Consider the following 13,283-nt stretch of genomic DNA (forward strand, 5'->3'; position numbering starts at 1 on the left):
TTTCAAATAGGAACAACAAATTAAAAAAAAAAATTGAAAAGTCAGATCCTATGAGAAAACATACCTGTGAGTTGCATTTCTTTACCCAAAGAATTCCATTTTGCCTCTACAACCTATGCTTGTTTGCTTTCAGATAATGTTTAATTATGTCATAAATGTCTAATTTTACAGCATATCCGGAAAAAGCAAAAAGTTTACTTAACATTTCAGTTACAACAGGTAATAAGAAAGGGAAAGGCATCCTTAAAGCAGTAGCACTATTTAAATAAACTTGTGTACTGCAGACAGACTTCCAACGAAGCTCTCCATAAATCAGAACCCACTGGAGATAAACTAGCAACAGTAAATGACCCTTACTTGACTTTCCTATAAAACAGTTCAGCAGAAAAAAACTGGCTTCACAACCTCAATGTAATAACCAACAACTAAACTTAACCACTAGCACTGATCTAAGTTGCCAAACAGCATGTCAGAGACTCAACAAAAGGGATCTGGTCTTTCGATGACGCAGCAAAGTCTCATTAGTGAAATTAAAGCAAAGTCCAAGACTGTTTTCAAGACAGCTTTGTTTCCTCAGCAACTGGCATGACTGACAGGCAGTATACTGGTAAAAGTCTTACTTTACAAGGCAGCTTTATGTTATTAGCTTGACTTAACCAGCAATTTAGAAAACCTAGCTATACTTGCCTGAAACACAGCGTGAAGTGACTTAGTTAAAAGCCAAATAAAACACCAGCAGAGTGAATCCCAAAAAACAGACTCCAAGAAGCACTTCAGGCAGCCATGAAACAGCGACACAGCTTAGTCACACCTTTCAAAAATTCCTGTTCTCCAAACAAAACTCCAGTTTTATTTATTAAAAAATAGCCATTAGGTACCGTTTTTATAAGAAAGACAAATTTACTCCATGCTCTAAATTCCTATTTAAACGCTTAACAAAAACTATAGTTAATCTGGTAAATTTCCCAATATAGCCTTACATCAAAATGAGGTTTAGCAAGCTGTTTGTGAGAGTATGTCCTGCCATTACATGGCATCTACCTGTTCCAATACACAGCCTCCTCCCAAGAATTCTGTTTCACATTATGCTAACCCCCAGGCTGTCAAACTTCCCCTACAGACAATTCTGTCTTTCTCTTGAGTCAACTACACGGGTATCCTGACCACGTCCTAGGGGCACCTGCCAGAGGACTGCTACTCACAGAAATCTCCTGTGAATTTCCTGCATTCAACCAAGTGAAATTTTCTTTAGAATTTACAAAAGAAACTGATTCATTTAAATATTAGGGTTTACATAATCATGTGCAGCTTGTTTGAGGGGAGGGGCGGGGGGGAAAGAGTAAAGAAAAAACCCACACCTTAAAAAAGCAGACAATGTTTACACAAATAGTGAAAGACACTGAGTTTTACTGCACATGTATGCTTGGATTGCACGAAATAAATGCAAACACATTGGAATTTCTAAAAATACAAGGACACAAAATTAATAGGAGAACTGAGTAGCTATCAGTTTCAAAAGATTAAACTAAATCTCATTACATCATCTGAATTTGTTCCAGCTATGAAGATAAACACATGCAGTGGTCTGGCCACATATAAAAAGAAGAGAAACATCTCTAGTTTTGGCTGACAGCTCTCTATAGCTGTTTACCTCATTTTTGTTTTTTCTTTGGTTGGCCACAGGGGGAGGTCCCTAGTCTTAATCCAGAGCCTGACAGAAATTGTTTGTAGTTAATATCAGACTAGTTTCAACAGTTAATCTTGTATCTCAACTCTAAGTAACACATCTTGCTCTCCTGGGCGTCATCCAGTAACTGCTTATGTCTGATACGTGAAAATGTTTCTTTGGGAGCAGACTAGGAACTCTGCTTTAATTTTACATGTGACCCAACTTAGGTCTTGCAGTTAAATATTCCAGCGTTCCCAGTGCTAAGAAGTTACTTTCTCTGGAAGTCTACTGTAAAAATGGATAAACTGAGTGAAAAATCCACTTTGTTTGCTCTGTGTCAGCTTTTAAAAATTTGCAGCTCTTGTGCCACAATTGCAGATGGAAACTGAGCAAACTATAAATGGAGGTTTTATATCTGGAATTTTAAAGCTACTGATTTTTTTCACTTCCAGAAGAGGAAAGATAAGAGAGTAAGAGATGAATCTTGTAAAAGTAAGTATGATTTTAACCACATAAGCCACTGATCAGTTCAATTGCATTTACCCACTAGAAATATTTTTTATAAAAACTGGTGGGGTAGCGCTTGTCTTACTTTTATGGGAACTTTCAAATTAACATTCTCTTATTATTTTACTGCTTTCCATCAAGTACGAATTTCCATGATGTGACTGATGGGTTACAGATTACCCTATGCTACAAACCAGATGACTACTAAAAAACCCACAACTATAATTCTTTGCCATCTTCAATGTACAGAAGAAGAAAGGCAAAACGATAAGAGAGTCCAGAAGACAGTCATCCTGATGTACATCAAATTCTTGTTTGTCTTTAGAAGAGGTCAAGACCTGAGAAAACAGAAGTGGTTCCATAGCAGTGTAATTGCTCCCACAGAGCTTGATGCTACTACTTTTAACCAAATACAATCTGACAAAATGTTTAATACGCAGAATTGCAGAAGCATCTTTTTAAGCATGAAATTCTCATTAAACCTGTATCAGAAACCTCTTCTTATTACTGATCAGAGAGACACTAAGATTTCTCATTATAAAAGACTAGTGAATAAAGATCTCAGCCATAATTACAGCTTTCAACATAATACAAAGCTTTCAGATCACAGTAAGATAAAACTGATCTCAAATTTGATTTAGGAGATAGGAAAGCATTGCTATAAAACAGTATTAGGCATTTAAAGCATATAAACCAAAACTGCACCAGTGTTCTCAACAGCTAAACCAGAAGTAATTTTGACCAATTCCATAAGGGAAGCTCAAAGGTTTAGTTTTTTATGTTTACTCCTTGAAACAACCGTGTTTTTCCTCTTTAAATGAACACTGCCTTAATACAATCTTATTTTTCCCAAGTATGCCGTTGCTTTCTCTCTCCATTGTATGTATATTCAGATCCTATTTAGATTTGTAAGAATTATATCCACACTATATTTTCTACAGCTGGCGCATGCTCCCCTACAGTATTAGAAGCTCTCATCAGAGGTTTAATCCAGTGCTTTTTAGAGGTTATGGAAAGATTTCAGTGGGCACCAAATCAGACACTACAAAGCACAAAGTTTTTTTTTATAAGAGATATATTATGAAAGGCAAAGCCTGTGGGAGAAAGAAAGGTACAGATCAACAATCAATTAAAAAAAAAAAAAAAAAAGAAAATCCCCAGAGCTAATTTATTTATTAACTTACAACTAACTGACACAGATCCTATATTTTTCCCCAGTTCTATTTTCTTCTCAAGATAATAAATATCAATATGCTTATAAATAAAAGGAAAATACATCAGTGAAAACTACAGGGTATGGTTTTGGTTTACCTGAAATCACATCTATTAAACTGGTTTTGGAATAGTCTTATATAAAATTACCTTGTATGCCAGGGTGCTGAATGCATGGATATCATCATTTGCAATTTTTCTTAAGCAAAACAAAACTAAACACAAGAGAAGCACTGTGTGCTATTGATTTCACTGATGCCCACCCACTAAGTCGGCTGCAAGTTCTCTGAATCCAGAGGGCTGACGATGTACTTTCATCCTCCTCCCAGCTCAGTCTCAGTGCTAACACAAATAAGGCAGGTTTGTCCTTATTCTTCCTCTGCCCTTTTAAAGATATGGAAATCTTTAGTACAACTGCAAATTCAAAATAGTTTGTATCATTGTTCTTTCACAGGACTCTTCACGTAAGAGGTAGAAGGAAAGATATACACTTAGTTGCACCATGACTGTCTTCCAAGACAAAAAGTCTTAAGTTGCCAAAAACACACCACAGCATGTTTTACTTTAAAAGTGTTTTAACTAATAATTCTTTCTACCAGCTATGTTCTGAAACTGACAATGCCCATTTTCCCCTCCACAAATCTCATGGCATTTTTTTTGTAGATCATTGATCTTATGAATATTTTCATAAACACGCAAGAAATCATCAATATAAAAAGGAAATTAATTTGACATATTACAAATAAAATTTAGCAAACAGAAAAATCTTCAACTGCTTTTTAGTATAAAAAGCATGAAAAAGTGGACAAACCCATCAAGAGCAGCGCTTGTCGTTTTGGTTTCCAACAATACAGCTCTTTTAATGACAAACTAGCCTGAACTACAGAACCATAAACACAAGCACTCACATTAACTGATGATTCTGAATATGCATTTCCCCAGTAAATGAAGGTATTCAATAAAATACGCAACTGTGGCAGCAGTTTTTCCAGTAACCATCTTCTGTCCTGAAGACTAAGATTACTTTGGCCGGGTGGGGAGGAGAGGAGGTGGATGGGAGCAGATGATATTGGTGTAGTGGGTGGTTCCAGTCGGGGGCAAAAACATGATGAGAGAGAAATTTAACAGCATTGCTGTGTATTTTTCACGTGCGACATGAGAGAAAAAAAAGCACAGCAATAAACTTCCCTGTTACCTTAAAACTATTTGGTTTCATAACATCCAAAGCCATACTGTATGGAGCACGTAAGAAACGTGTTAACAGCAATCTATTTTTAAGGTTTCTGCCAGATGGGTAAACACCTCAAACACACCCACAGATACTAATGAAAACCACCTTGGCCTCCTTCAGGAAGCCATTCAACACTTCACAGAAAAAAAAAATAGGAAGTTGTTGATAAACTGCTTGCAAGAACTACTTCCTGTAGGAAAAATAATTACAAGACTTGTTCACTGGATTATCGGTTAACCTTTCCTCACGCTACAAAATGAGAAGAGGCATTACACAGACTTCGTAAGAATTAAAAGCACAACACTAAGTTAAAATGATACAAGAGTAATTCTAAAATTGAGCGAAACTTATTTTTGCTTTCTGCAAGTTGTTGTCTGCTACTGCCATGGCATATTATCTTTTGCCTAGAGAGCGATCCCCTCTCTTTCTCCATAGTTCACTGAAATGTCAACCAGCAGCTGGCTAACAGGAAGTGGGTAAAAAGCAATGCAGTTGACATTGCCACACAAACCAAGCGAGTCTTTTCTACTGCATGTTTAAGAATGGGCTAAAGCGTACCGCACAGCCATGCTGAGATGACTCAGACACGACCACTAACTAACCAGGCAAGTCTTATGAGTTCTATTTAAGTAGCAGTTGCAGTAAAAAATATTAGTTTTACCAGCTGTACAGCAAGCACGTCTTAATTCACTGGCCAAAATCATCTGCATTTTCACTAATGGAAACTTATACTCAGGAGTCCTGCTCGTAACAGTGAGATGAACGTTAATGAGTGAAATTCTGGCAAATCGTACGTTGGGCATTCACACATAAAGGGGTCTATTTATCTAATGACAGACTGACTTACAAGAGCAGTTCTGGTTCGGACCCTACACTACCACTCTCATCCTCCTTTAATATGTATGGATACACGTGTGGTGTGTATATAAAATATCTGGCCAAATAACTCTGTGCATGTATCTATATATACTGACAAGTATTTTCTCTCCCATACACACTATTTTCATTTCTTTGCGCAAACTACTACACTTGCAGTGCTTGACCCATTCATTAGTGGAAGTGACTATATTCCAGACCGTATTAAGTACGGTACACAATTGTATATTATTCTGTTTGCACTGCACTATATTATGATCACTATAACCGTAAGGCTTACTGACATCTGGAAAAAATCTAACACTGTTACCTATTCTGCAAAGATCTTTCTAGAGCCTGACTACCAGACTGTTCATGGAGTGGCTACAGAACAGAGCAAACGGAAACAAAGAGCAATGCAGCCAATCCAACAAAAAAGCTGAATACTTGGAAGAGACACCAAAAATCTGCATATGGTAGAAGGAACCACATTAAATGTATTTAGCATAGGGAATCTGAGTACTCATGCTTTGAGCAAATGTTTAAGGCATAACTAGGCAAGATGTTAGTTTTAGCAGGCTTGTAGGCATAAGATAGAACTTATCTCTCAACACGGAAAAAAGTTTCTGAAATACAAACTTGCTACTCATATAATTCTTACATTTCTCTGGATTTCTTAAACATACAAAGCAAAAATTTTGCAAGTACTTGAAATGTTTTTTTACAAATCTTCATGAACTCCAATGAAGTTGGTGGATCTCACCTGTAGATAGTATTACACAACCTTTTAGGAACAACAGATGCTCTTCAAGTGTGAACAGAGCCTTCAGAACTGTCCTCATTAGACTCACCCATACCACAGCATCACCCAAGGAAAGCCAAAAGAAAACAGCCCATTAAGCTGTTTAAAATCTCCCAAGGTCAGCATGTGACCCAGCACGGAGAGGTTCAAAAAGTACAGCCTTTATTTTTCTTCTTAACAACCTGGTTTGTTTCCACTCCTTTCCCCTTCAAGACACATCCTTCACAGCTAGCAGCTCTTTCAATCATTTACTTTGGATGTCTGCTTGAGAACAAACGATCTTGCTCATGCAGATGAGTTTGCCAGACTTGTGTGTACTTTCCAGTCTCAGGCTCTTTATTGTTCTTGCTGAAACCTGACCCTTTGAAATGGATACCAGGACACCAAGAAAAGACAAAAAAAACTTGCAGAGAAAAAGGAGTAGATTTTTTGTGGTAATAATGAAACTGCAGAAAAGCTTTCCAAGAACAAATCTTTCACTCATTTCACCTGAATGAGCATAATTTTAAAAAATCGATTGTAAGAGTGTGAAGACATTTTGCATCTCTTAAACTGTTCCATTTTCTGTAAAATTGACAGCGTTATCAAAAACAAACACTTGTGACAGTGAAACTTAAAAATCGAATTTCTATTTTCATGCTTCATAAGCTGCTCTTTAAGAGTTCTTACTAGCACAGTCAAAACAAAGTTTGCTTTTCATTTCAAAACTCAGACTGTGCTTTCCTCAAGGTCCAATGAGCTACAGTTCTCAAATGGCATCAACTTACGCAGTTCTAAAAAGATTCTGTTTGTGCACACTGAAGAGCTCACATTCTAAAATACGCTGATTTGTTAAACTTCACTAAAGAAAATATCACATCTTCAAGATCTACAGCTAAGGTTCATTTTCACATTCCTAATACAAAACAATCATTTTCAAAAAGTAACCTTCAGGCTCATATAATGACAGACAAATGCTGTAACCTCTTTTCAGCTAAAAAAGGTGATGCTAATTTCTCTGTACGGAAACACTATCGCTATAGGAACAAGAAACAATTTTAAGAAGTTCTGCAAGTTCCATTTGCATTGCAGACAATGTAAATTTGTTTTTGAAGCTATAAATTCAACTACTTTAATCAAATGCACATATTAATGACAATGTTTTAGCAAGAAAGGTAAGGACAAAGATATTTTTCTTGGCTGAAACAAGTTCTACATAAATAACACACCGTGCTGCCCCTCCTCCCTCCTAGCCCTGAAAATGACATATAATGGGTTATTTAGAGACTTGCAGTTAAATAAAACGTTCAAAATACAGTCAAAATATTTGAGGGCCAATTATGTGTCTTGGTGGGCACATTTTCAGAAAGAAGGACAAGCTCCTGCTGTTTTAGAAAACTACACAGTATAAAAGAAAATGCTCCCTGATGGATTACGTGTCAGATAGCTGGCATGTGTAACCTCTCTTCAGTTATAGAAAAGGTGACACTAATTTCACTCTGTGAAAAAGCTACAGCTGTAGGAACAAGAAACAACGTTAGAAGTTCTGCAATTTCCCTTTCACTGCAGGAAATGTAGATGAGTTGAGAGTTACAGACCCAAATACTGCAATCAGACATATTAATTTCCTCATGAGTAGAGAGTAAGCAAAAATGTTCTGATTGCGTACTTACACAACTGTCCTTATTCAGAAAATAAGAAGTCCTGATATGTTCTCTCTACAATAGTTTCTAAAGTTACTCTATATTTTTACATCTTTATCAGAAAAACAAGGTATGTATTTTGACCTACGTGAGAACTCTGGCAAGATTCAGCAAATCCAAAAGTCACATTGTTTAAAAATCACTATGTGCGTTTCACTGATTCTTAGTATACAATATAATGGATAACATTCTTCAGCTAAGATTAAGATAGGATAAATATTCACAGAGTACCGAACAGTTTTCAGAAACAGCAGAGAGCTGATATTGGAGAAATACTGAAGCGGTAGAATCTCCTACTTAAAATGAGGAGTGTGTTTTAAAAAATACCTATTTTAAACCAACGAAATTTACTCAAATTCAAAGACTGTTAAAAAAAAAAAAACAACACCCAACAAAAAACATCAGAGAGACAGCTAACTGAAAACAAGTCTTACTTACTTAAGAAAGTATCTCTGTCCAGATGGTGTCTTAGCCATCTCCCAACCTGGTGGCAAAGGTACATCATCAGGGATCTCAAATGAAGACTGGCGGAGATGTTGAGAAGATGGAGCTCCGGGTCCAGTCACTACTCCAGAGGGTGTAAGTGTCCCTGGAGAAACTGCTCCCAGCTGTAGTGATGCTGGAGAGGAATGAGCTCGGACATGCTGAGGGGTCAGGGCGCCTGCTGTCCCTGCATCAGTGCTGGCCTGCCAGGAGTGAAATTATTCCCATTAAGATTCTTATATTTCAGCAGAAAAGCAGCTGTCAGAAGACATTTCACTTTAAATGAATCTTTCAGAAGAAATTCAGAAGTTAGTCATTCTAAAGTTCTGCTTATTTTCCAGTTGTTACTGTTCAAGAGAACCTCCAAGTAGGTTGGTTAATTAGCATCACAAAAGCCCTTGTGTAAGTCAAGAAATATTAACTATAACTACGTGCTAACTGCCTTTAGTTTTATTTAAAAACTAAAGTTCTTACTCCTTGGTACAGGGTTAAGAAAAAACCATGCCCGCAGCCAGCAGACCTGATACAGCATATTGCATGGTTCATTACTGGACTGCACCCACCCACTACCATCGCAGTCACTTTCTGTTGAAGGAGTTAATTTCCCACTCTCCTTTTGAAATGGGGGTGTGGGGTGTGAGGACACCCACACATACACCCTCTGCAGGGGTTTAAATGATTACACAAGGAGAAAAGCAACAAAGAAATGCCAACTGAGAGCAGTGAGTTCCAACAGGGGAAGACTCCTGAACTCAACCATAAGAAAACTGTATACAAGACTGAAGACAACATTTCCTGACCCACACACAAACTGCACTTTAAGGGTCTGAGGAGCTTATTAAGAGTCTGCTCACGCTTTATCCAAAGCAAAGCTTCAGCCAACTGTTGAACCAGTCAATCAGAAGTGACTCACTAAACCATTCACCAGAGTTACCAGTCATAAGTACACAGAACTTCTTTGACAGTAGTAAATACATGTCTACAGTGAAATAGAAAAAGGAGCTCTGAAAACTGGATTAAAGTAATATTGACTTTTTCAATATATTTACCAATTAACTGATTCTGTAGATATACCAGAACAACATGGACACCTATAATAAGATGCATGTATCAGCCTTGCCACACCTCTCCACACAAGGTATTGCACCACACATGAGGCCCCATTTATATACTCTTATGGAGACTGTATGCAAGCTGTCACTACATCTGTAGGCAAGCACATGAGAAGTTTCATAAATTAAATTAGAAACTAATTAGCTTACATTAAACAAAATACGTGAGTTGCAAATCAACTGAATTTGAGGCATTTTAATTCTTGAGAAACAGGGAGAATTACATAAACTTAAAGACCTTATCTATCTGTTAAACAGAATATTTTTGTGGCACAACTAAACAAAAAAGGAAAATCTTATTTTAAAAGGCAGTCCACAATGAAGCAAATGATTTTCTGGCTTCAGCAGAATTTCAAGCTTATGTTTTAGGAACCAGCGACTGGCACAAGGAACAGTGATCCAACTAAATATACATTACAAACGAAGAGTAACATACACAAGCCAGATAACGCTAAGCTTAACAGTACAAGTTGTATGAACGTCACACACGTTAAGTGCATTTCAAACGTGACAGCTATTTAACTGCAGTTACTGTATTTAACAAGACACAGTATGAGTGTTAGCTGAATATCTGCCAGTTCACATTTGTGCACAACGGAACTGCGATAAGATTTGCACAACTTAGAAAAAACTAGACGTAATAACTTTATTCCTCGCTGGATTTCAGCACATTATTAAAGGTCTGCAAGGCAGAAGCCAGCAAAACTACAGAAGCAACTCAGCCCCACCCCTTTCTATTTTCTTTTTGGTCTCGCAATATGAAGGCCAGACTGATTTTTCGAGTATTTGGAAAATGAATTAACTCCTAGGCTGAGCGAGTACGTGCCAAGGTTCAGCCTGAAGTAAACTTCTGAAGCCAAGCTATAAATCCTTCAAAACAGAAGTTTAATAATGGAAATGTTGACAGACCCTTAACAACAAGAGTACCAGGCACCAGTACACAGAGCAAGTTTCACTCCTACTGGCTACACAGATAAAGTGACAATAGCCAATAATAAAACCTATTTTAGAGCTTAGCAACAAAGTTCACTACTTCATAAAACACTCGAGTAGGCACAGCCTCCTTCCAAAAAGTTGCTAACAGCAGCCTAAACATTAACTTTCAGTCATATCTGCACCAACACTTGGGTCTTGGCACAAAAGGCACTCTGCTTAAAGACCAAACGCTCCCGGTGGTCGAGCGACGGCCCTGCCCCGCATCCCCCCCCACCGCCCCGGGCCCTGCCCCGCATCCCCCCCCGCCGCCCCAGGCCCTGCCCCGCATCCCGCCCCCCGGGGCCAGCACCGCCGCGGCCTGGGCAGCCCCCGCCTGCGCCCAGACCCCGGGAGTTCAAGCGGCTCCGGCCCAGGGTGCAGGCATTAGCTCGGCGGACCCTCGACGCCGTCAGACCTGAAGGGCAGCTCGGGAATTAACTTCTAAAATGTGTGTGTTGGGGGGTGCTAATGCTACTCAACCCAGCGCAGTGATGAAATGGTGGCAAAGCTACATCCATATTGTTTGGCGGGGGCGGGGGCGGGGGCGGGGGTAGGATTTGGCACAACCTCCCTACCCCCCTCAGCAGACGGGCAGCCCCCGACGCAGCAGGGTTAGACCCCGAACCGAAATCCGCCCCGTCTTCCAAGCAAAGCGTTTTCACATAAGTTTTAGGGGCTCGCCCCCCCCGCCGCCTTCCCGGCGAGGCCAAGAAAGCGGCCGCAGGTCTCGGTAAGGAGCGGATGTGGAGTCCGAGGCCCCGCTGGAGACCGGGCCGGGGCCAAGGGCCGCCCGCCTGCCCTCCCGCCGCGGCGCCGGCTCCCCTCAGCGCCCTGAGGCGCGGCAGGAGAGGGGCCCCGCGGCGCCCCCGCCCCTGGGGAAGAACAAATAAAGGGGGGGAGATGAGGAGGAGGGCGGACTCCCCCGCAAGGCGAGGGAGGCAGAACGGCAGCGCACACTCCGGCAGCGCCAGCCGAGCGCCCCCCGCCCCGCTCAGCCCCGCCGAGAGCGGATTCCCGCCCCGGCCCCCTCCCCCACATGCCTCCCCCGGGAGGAGCTCGGCGGCGCGGAGGGAGGGCGAGTGCACGGCCGGGCCCGGGCCGCCCCCCGCCTCCCGCCCGCCCGCCCGCGGCGCGGCCGCCCCCTCCCCCTCACCTGGCGGGAGTGGGCCTTTGGCTCGGGCGGCTTGAAGAAGGAGTCGGGCAGCTTCCGAAGCCGCATGGGCAGCGTGTGCGGCACGTTGGCGCCTTTGGGGTTCATCACAGCGTTGAACAGCGCCTCCAAGTCGGTCTCCGAGTCGCCCCGCACATGGACGATCTGGTGCCCCGCCGGAGGCGGCCCCGAGCCCGGGGGCTGCGCCGCGCCGGCCGGGGCCCCCGACACCACGCCCGGAGGCTGCGGTGGCGGCTGCTGCGAGGCCGGGGGCTGCGCTGCCTGCGGCGGCTGCTGCGGTTGAGGCTGCCCAGGATCCATGGCTCCGTCGGGACCCCCCGGCGCTTCCCTGGCGGGGCTCGGCGGCTCAGAGCCCGGATTCGCAGCCCCGCATACCCCGATCCCCGGGCCGCGGCTCGTCCTGCTGTCGCCGGTGACTTCTCACCCCTCAGCAGGGAAGCCGAGCCGGCCGCAGCAACTGGCAAAACAGCTCTGACCGTGCGGCGCTTCCCCGAGCCCGGCCCAGCCCGGCCGGCGCCTCTGTCCCGGCGGCGGAAACTAACTCACACAACACACCAAACAAAAGTTCGCAGTTACGCCCGCCCGAATCACTCTCCGCCGCCGGCTCCGCCCCTCCTGAGCCCGCCCGCACCGTATCCGACCGAGGCAGGCTGTGCCGCGCAGCCCTCCTGCGCGCGCCCGCCCGCACCGCCTCCCGCTCGGGGGGCGCCCGGCGCGGGGGGCGCTGCCCGACCCCCCCAGACCCCCAGCCGCGGCCGGTCCGCAGTTGCCTCACGCCCGGGCTCGCGCACAGCCCCACCGCCCCTCCTTGCGCGCCCTCCCGCACCTCCCCTTACTCCCTCCCGCCCGCCCTCGGCTGCCGCGGAGCGGTGCCGCCAACCAGAACTTTTTTTCTTCCCGAACTTCTGTCCCAACTTCCAGGCGGGCGCTCCGCGGAGGGGTGGGGACGGGCGGTCGCGCTCCCTTCCCCCGCCGGGCAGGGGCTGCACCCCCACACGCATCCCGCCCGCGGGGCGTGAGGCGGGGTTCAGCCCCGGGACCCCCCCACCCGCTCCGGGTAGCCCGCTCCCGCAGCGAGGGCAGCCGCGGGGTGAGGCGGTGGGGCCCGGCCCTTCTCGGGGTGAGGAGGAGGAGGCCGGGCCCGGCCTGCCGGCCCTCGGCTCACCTGGCGGCGGCGGGGGTCCGCGGCCCGGGCGGCACCGGCCTCCCGGGGCTGTTACCGCGCGGGACGACGCGGGGGCTGGGGGTGAGGGGCGAGGGAGGGACGGAGGGAGGGAGGTGGGTGGGCGCGGGCCGGGCCGGCTGACGGGCTGTCTCCCGGTTCCGCAGAGCCTCCCCCTGCACTTGTGCGTGATGCATCTGAAACGACAACTAGAGAAATACCTTTTATTAGATAAAACAGGTGAGGGAAGGGGGGACAAAACTGTCAGGGAAACAAGAAGTATGCCTTTTGAATATAGAAAAGTTACACAAAACTTTTGTCGCTAACCACACAGTAACATCTAGGTGAACGTGTAGCCATTCAGAGCGTGCAATGAAGGAGCACATCCTTCCCCGTAAGGAAACGAGGCAGTTTCTACCTGA

At 44.0% G+C, this 13,283-nt stretch overlaps 1 protein-coding gene across 8 annotated transcripts in view; it reads right to left on the reverse strand.

Moving 5' to 3' along the window:
* The window catches only part of YAP1 (Yes1 associated transcriptional regulator), a 101,834-nt gene extending 89,593 nt beyond the window's left edge, over positions 1–12,241 (reverse strand). For all 8 annotated transcript variants that reach the window (XM_068425328.1, XM_068425326.1, XM_068425327.1 and 5 more), the window contains exons 1-2: positions 11,682–12,241; positions 8,397–8,644 (exon numbers count right to left, since the gene is read on the reverse strand). In XM_068425328.1, coding sequence (XP_068281429.1) covers positions 8,397–8,644; positions 11,682–11,999 — 566 coding nt within the window. In that variant the 5' untranslated portion in view covers positions 12,000–12,241. The remainder of the gene's footprint in view (positions 1–8,396; positions 8,645–11,681) is intronic.
* Between the last annotated feature and the right edge of the window lie 1,042 nt (positions 12,242–13,283).

This window comes from Nyctibius grandis, chromosome 2, assembly GCF_013368605.1.
Source record: "Nyctibius grandis isolate bNycGra1 chromosome 2, bNycGra1.pri, whole genome shotgun sequence".
NCBI classification, from domain to species: domain Eukaryota; kingdom Metazoa; phylum Chordata; class Aves; order Nyctibiiformes; family Nyctibiidae; genus Nyctibius; species Nyctibius grandis.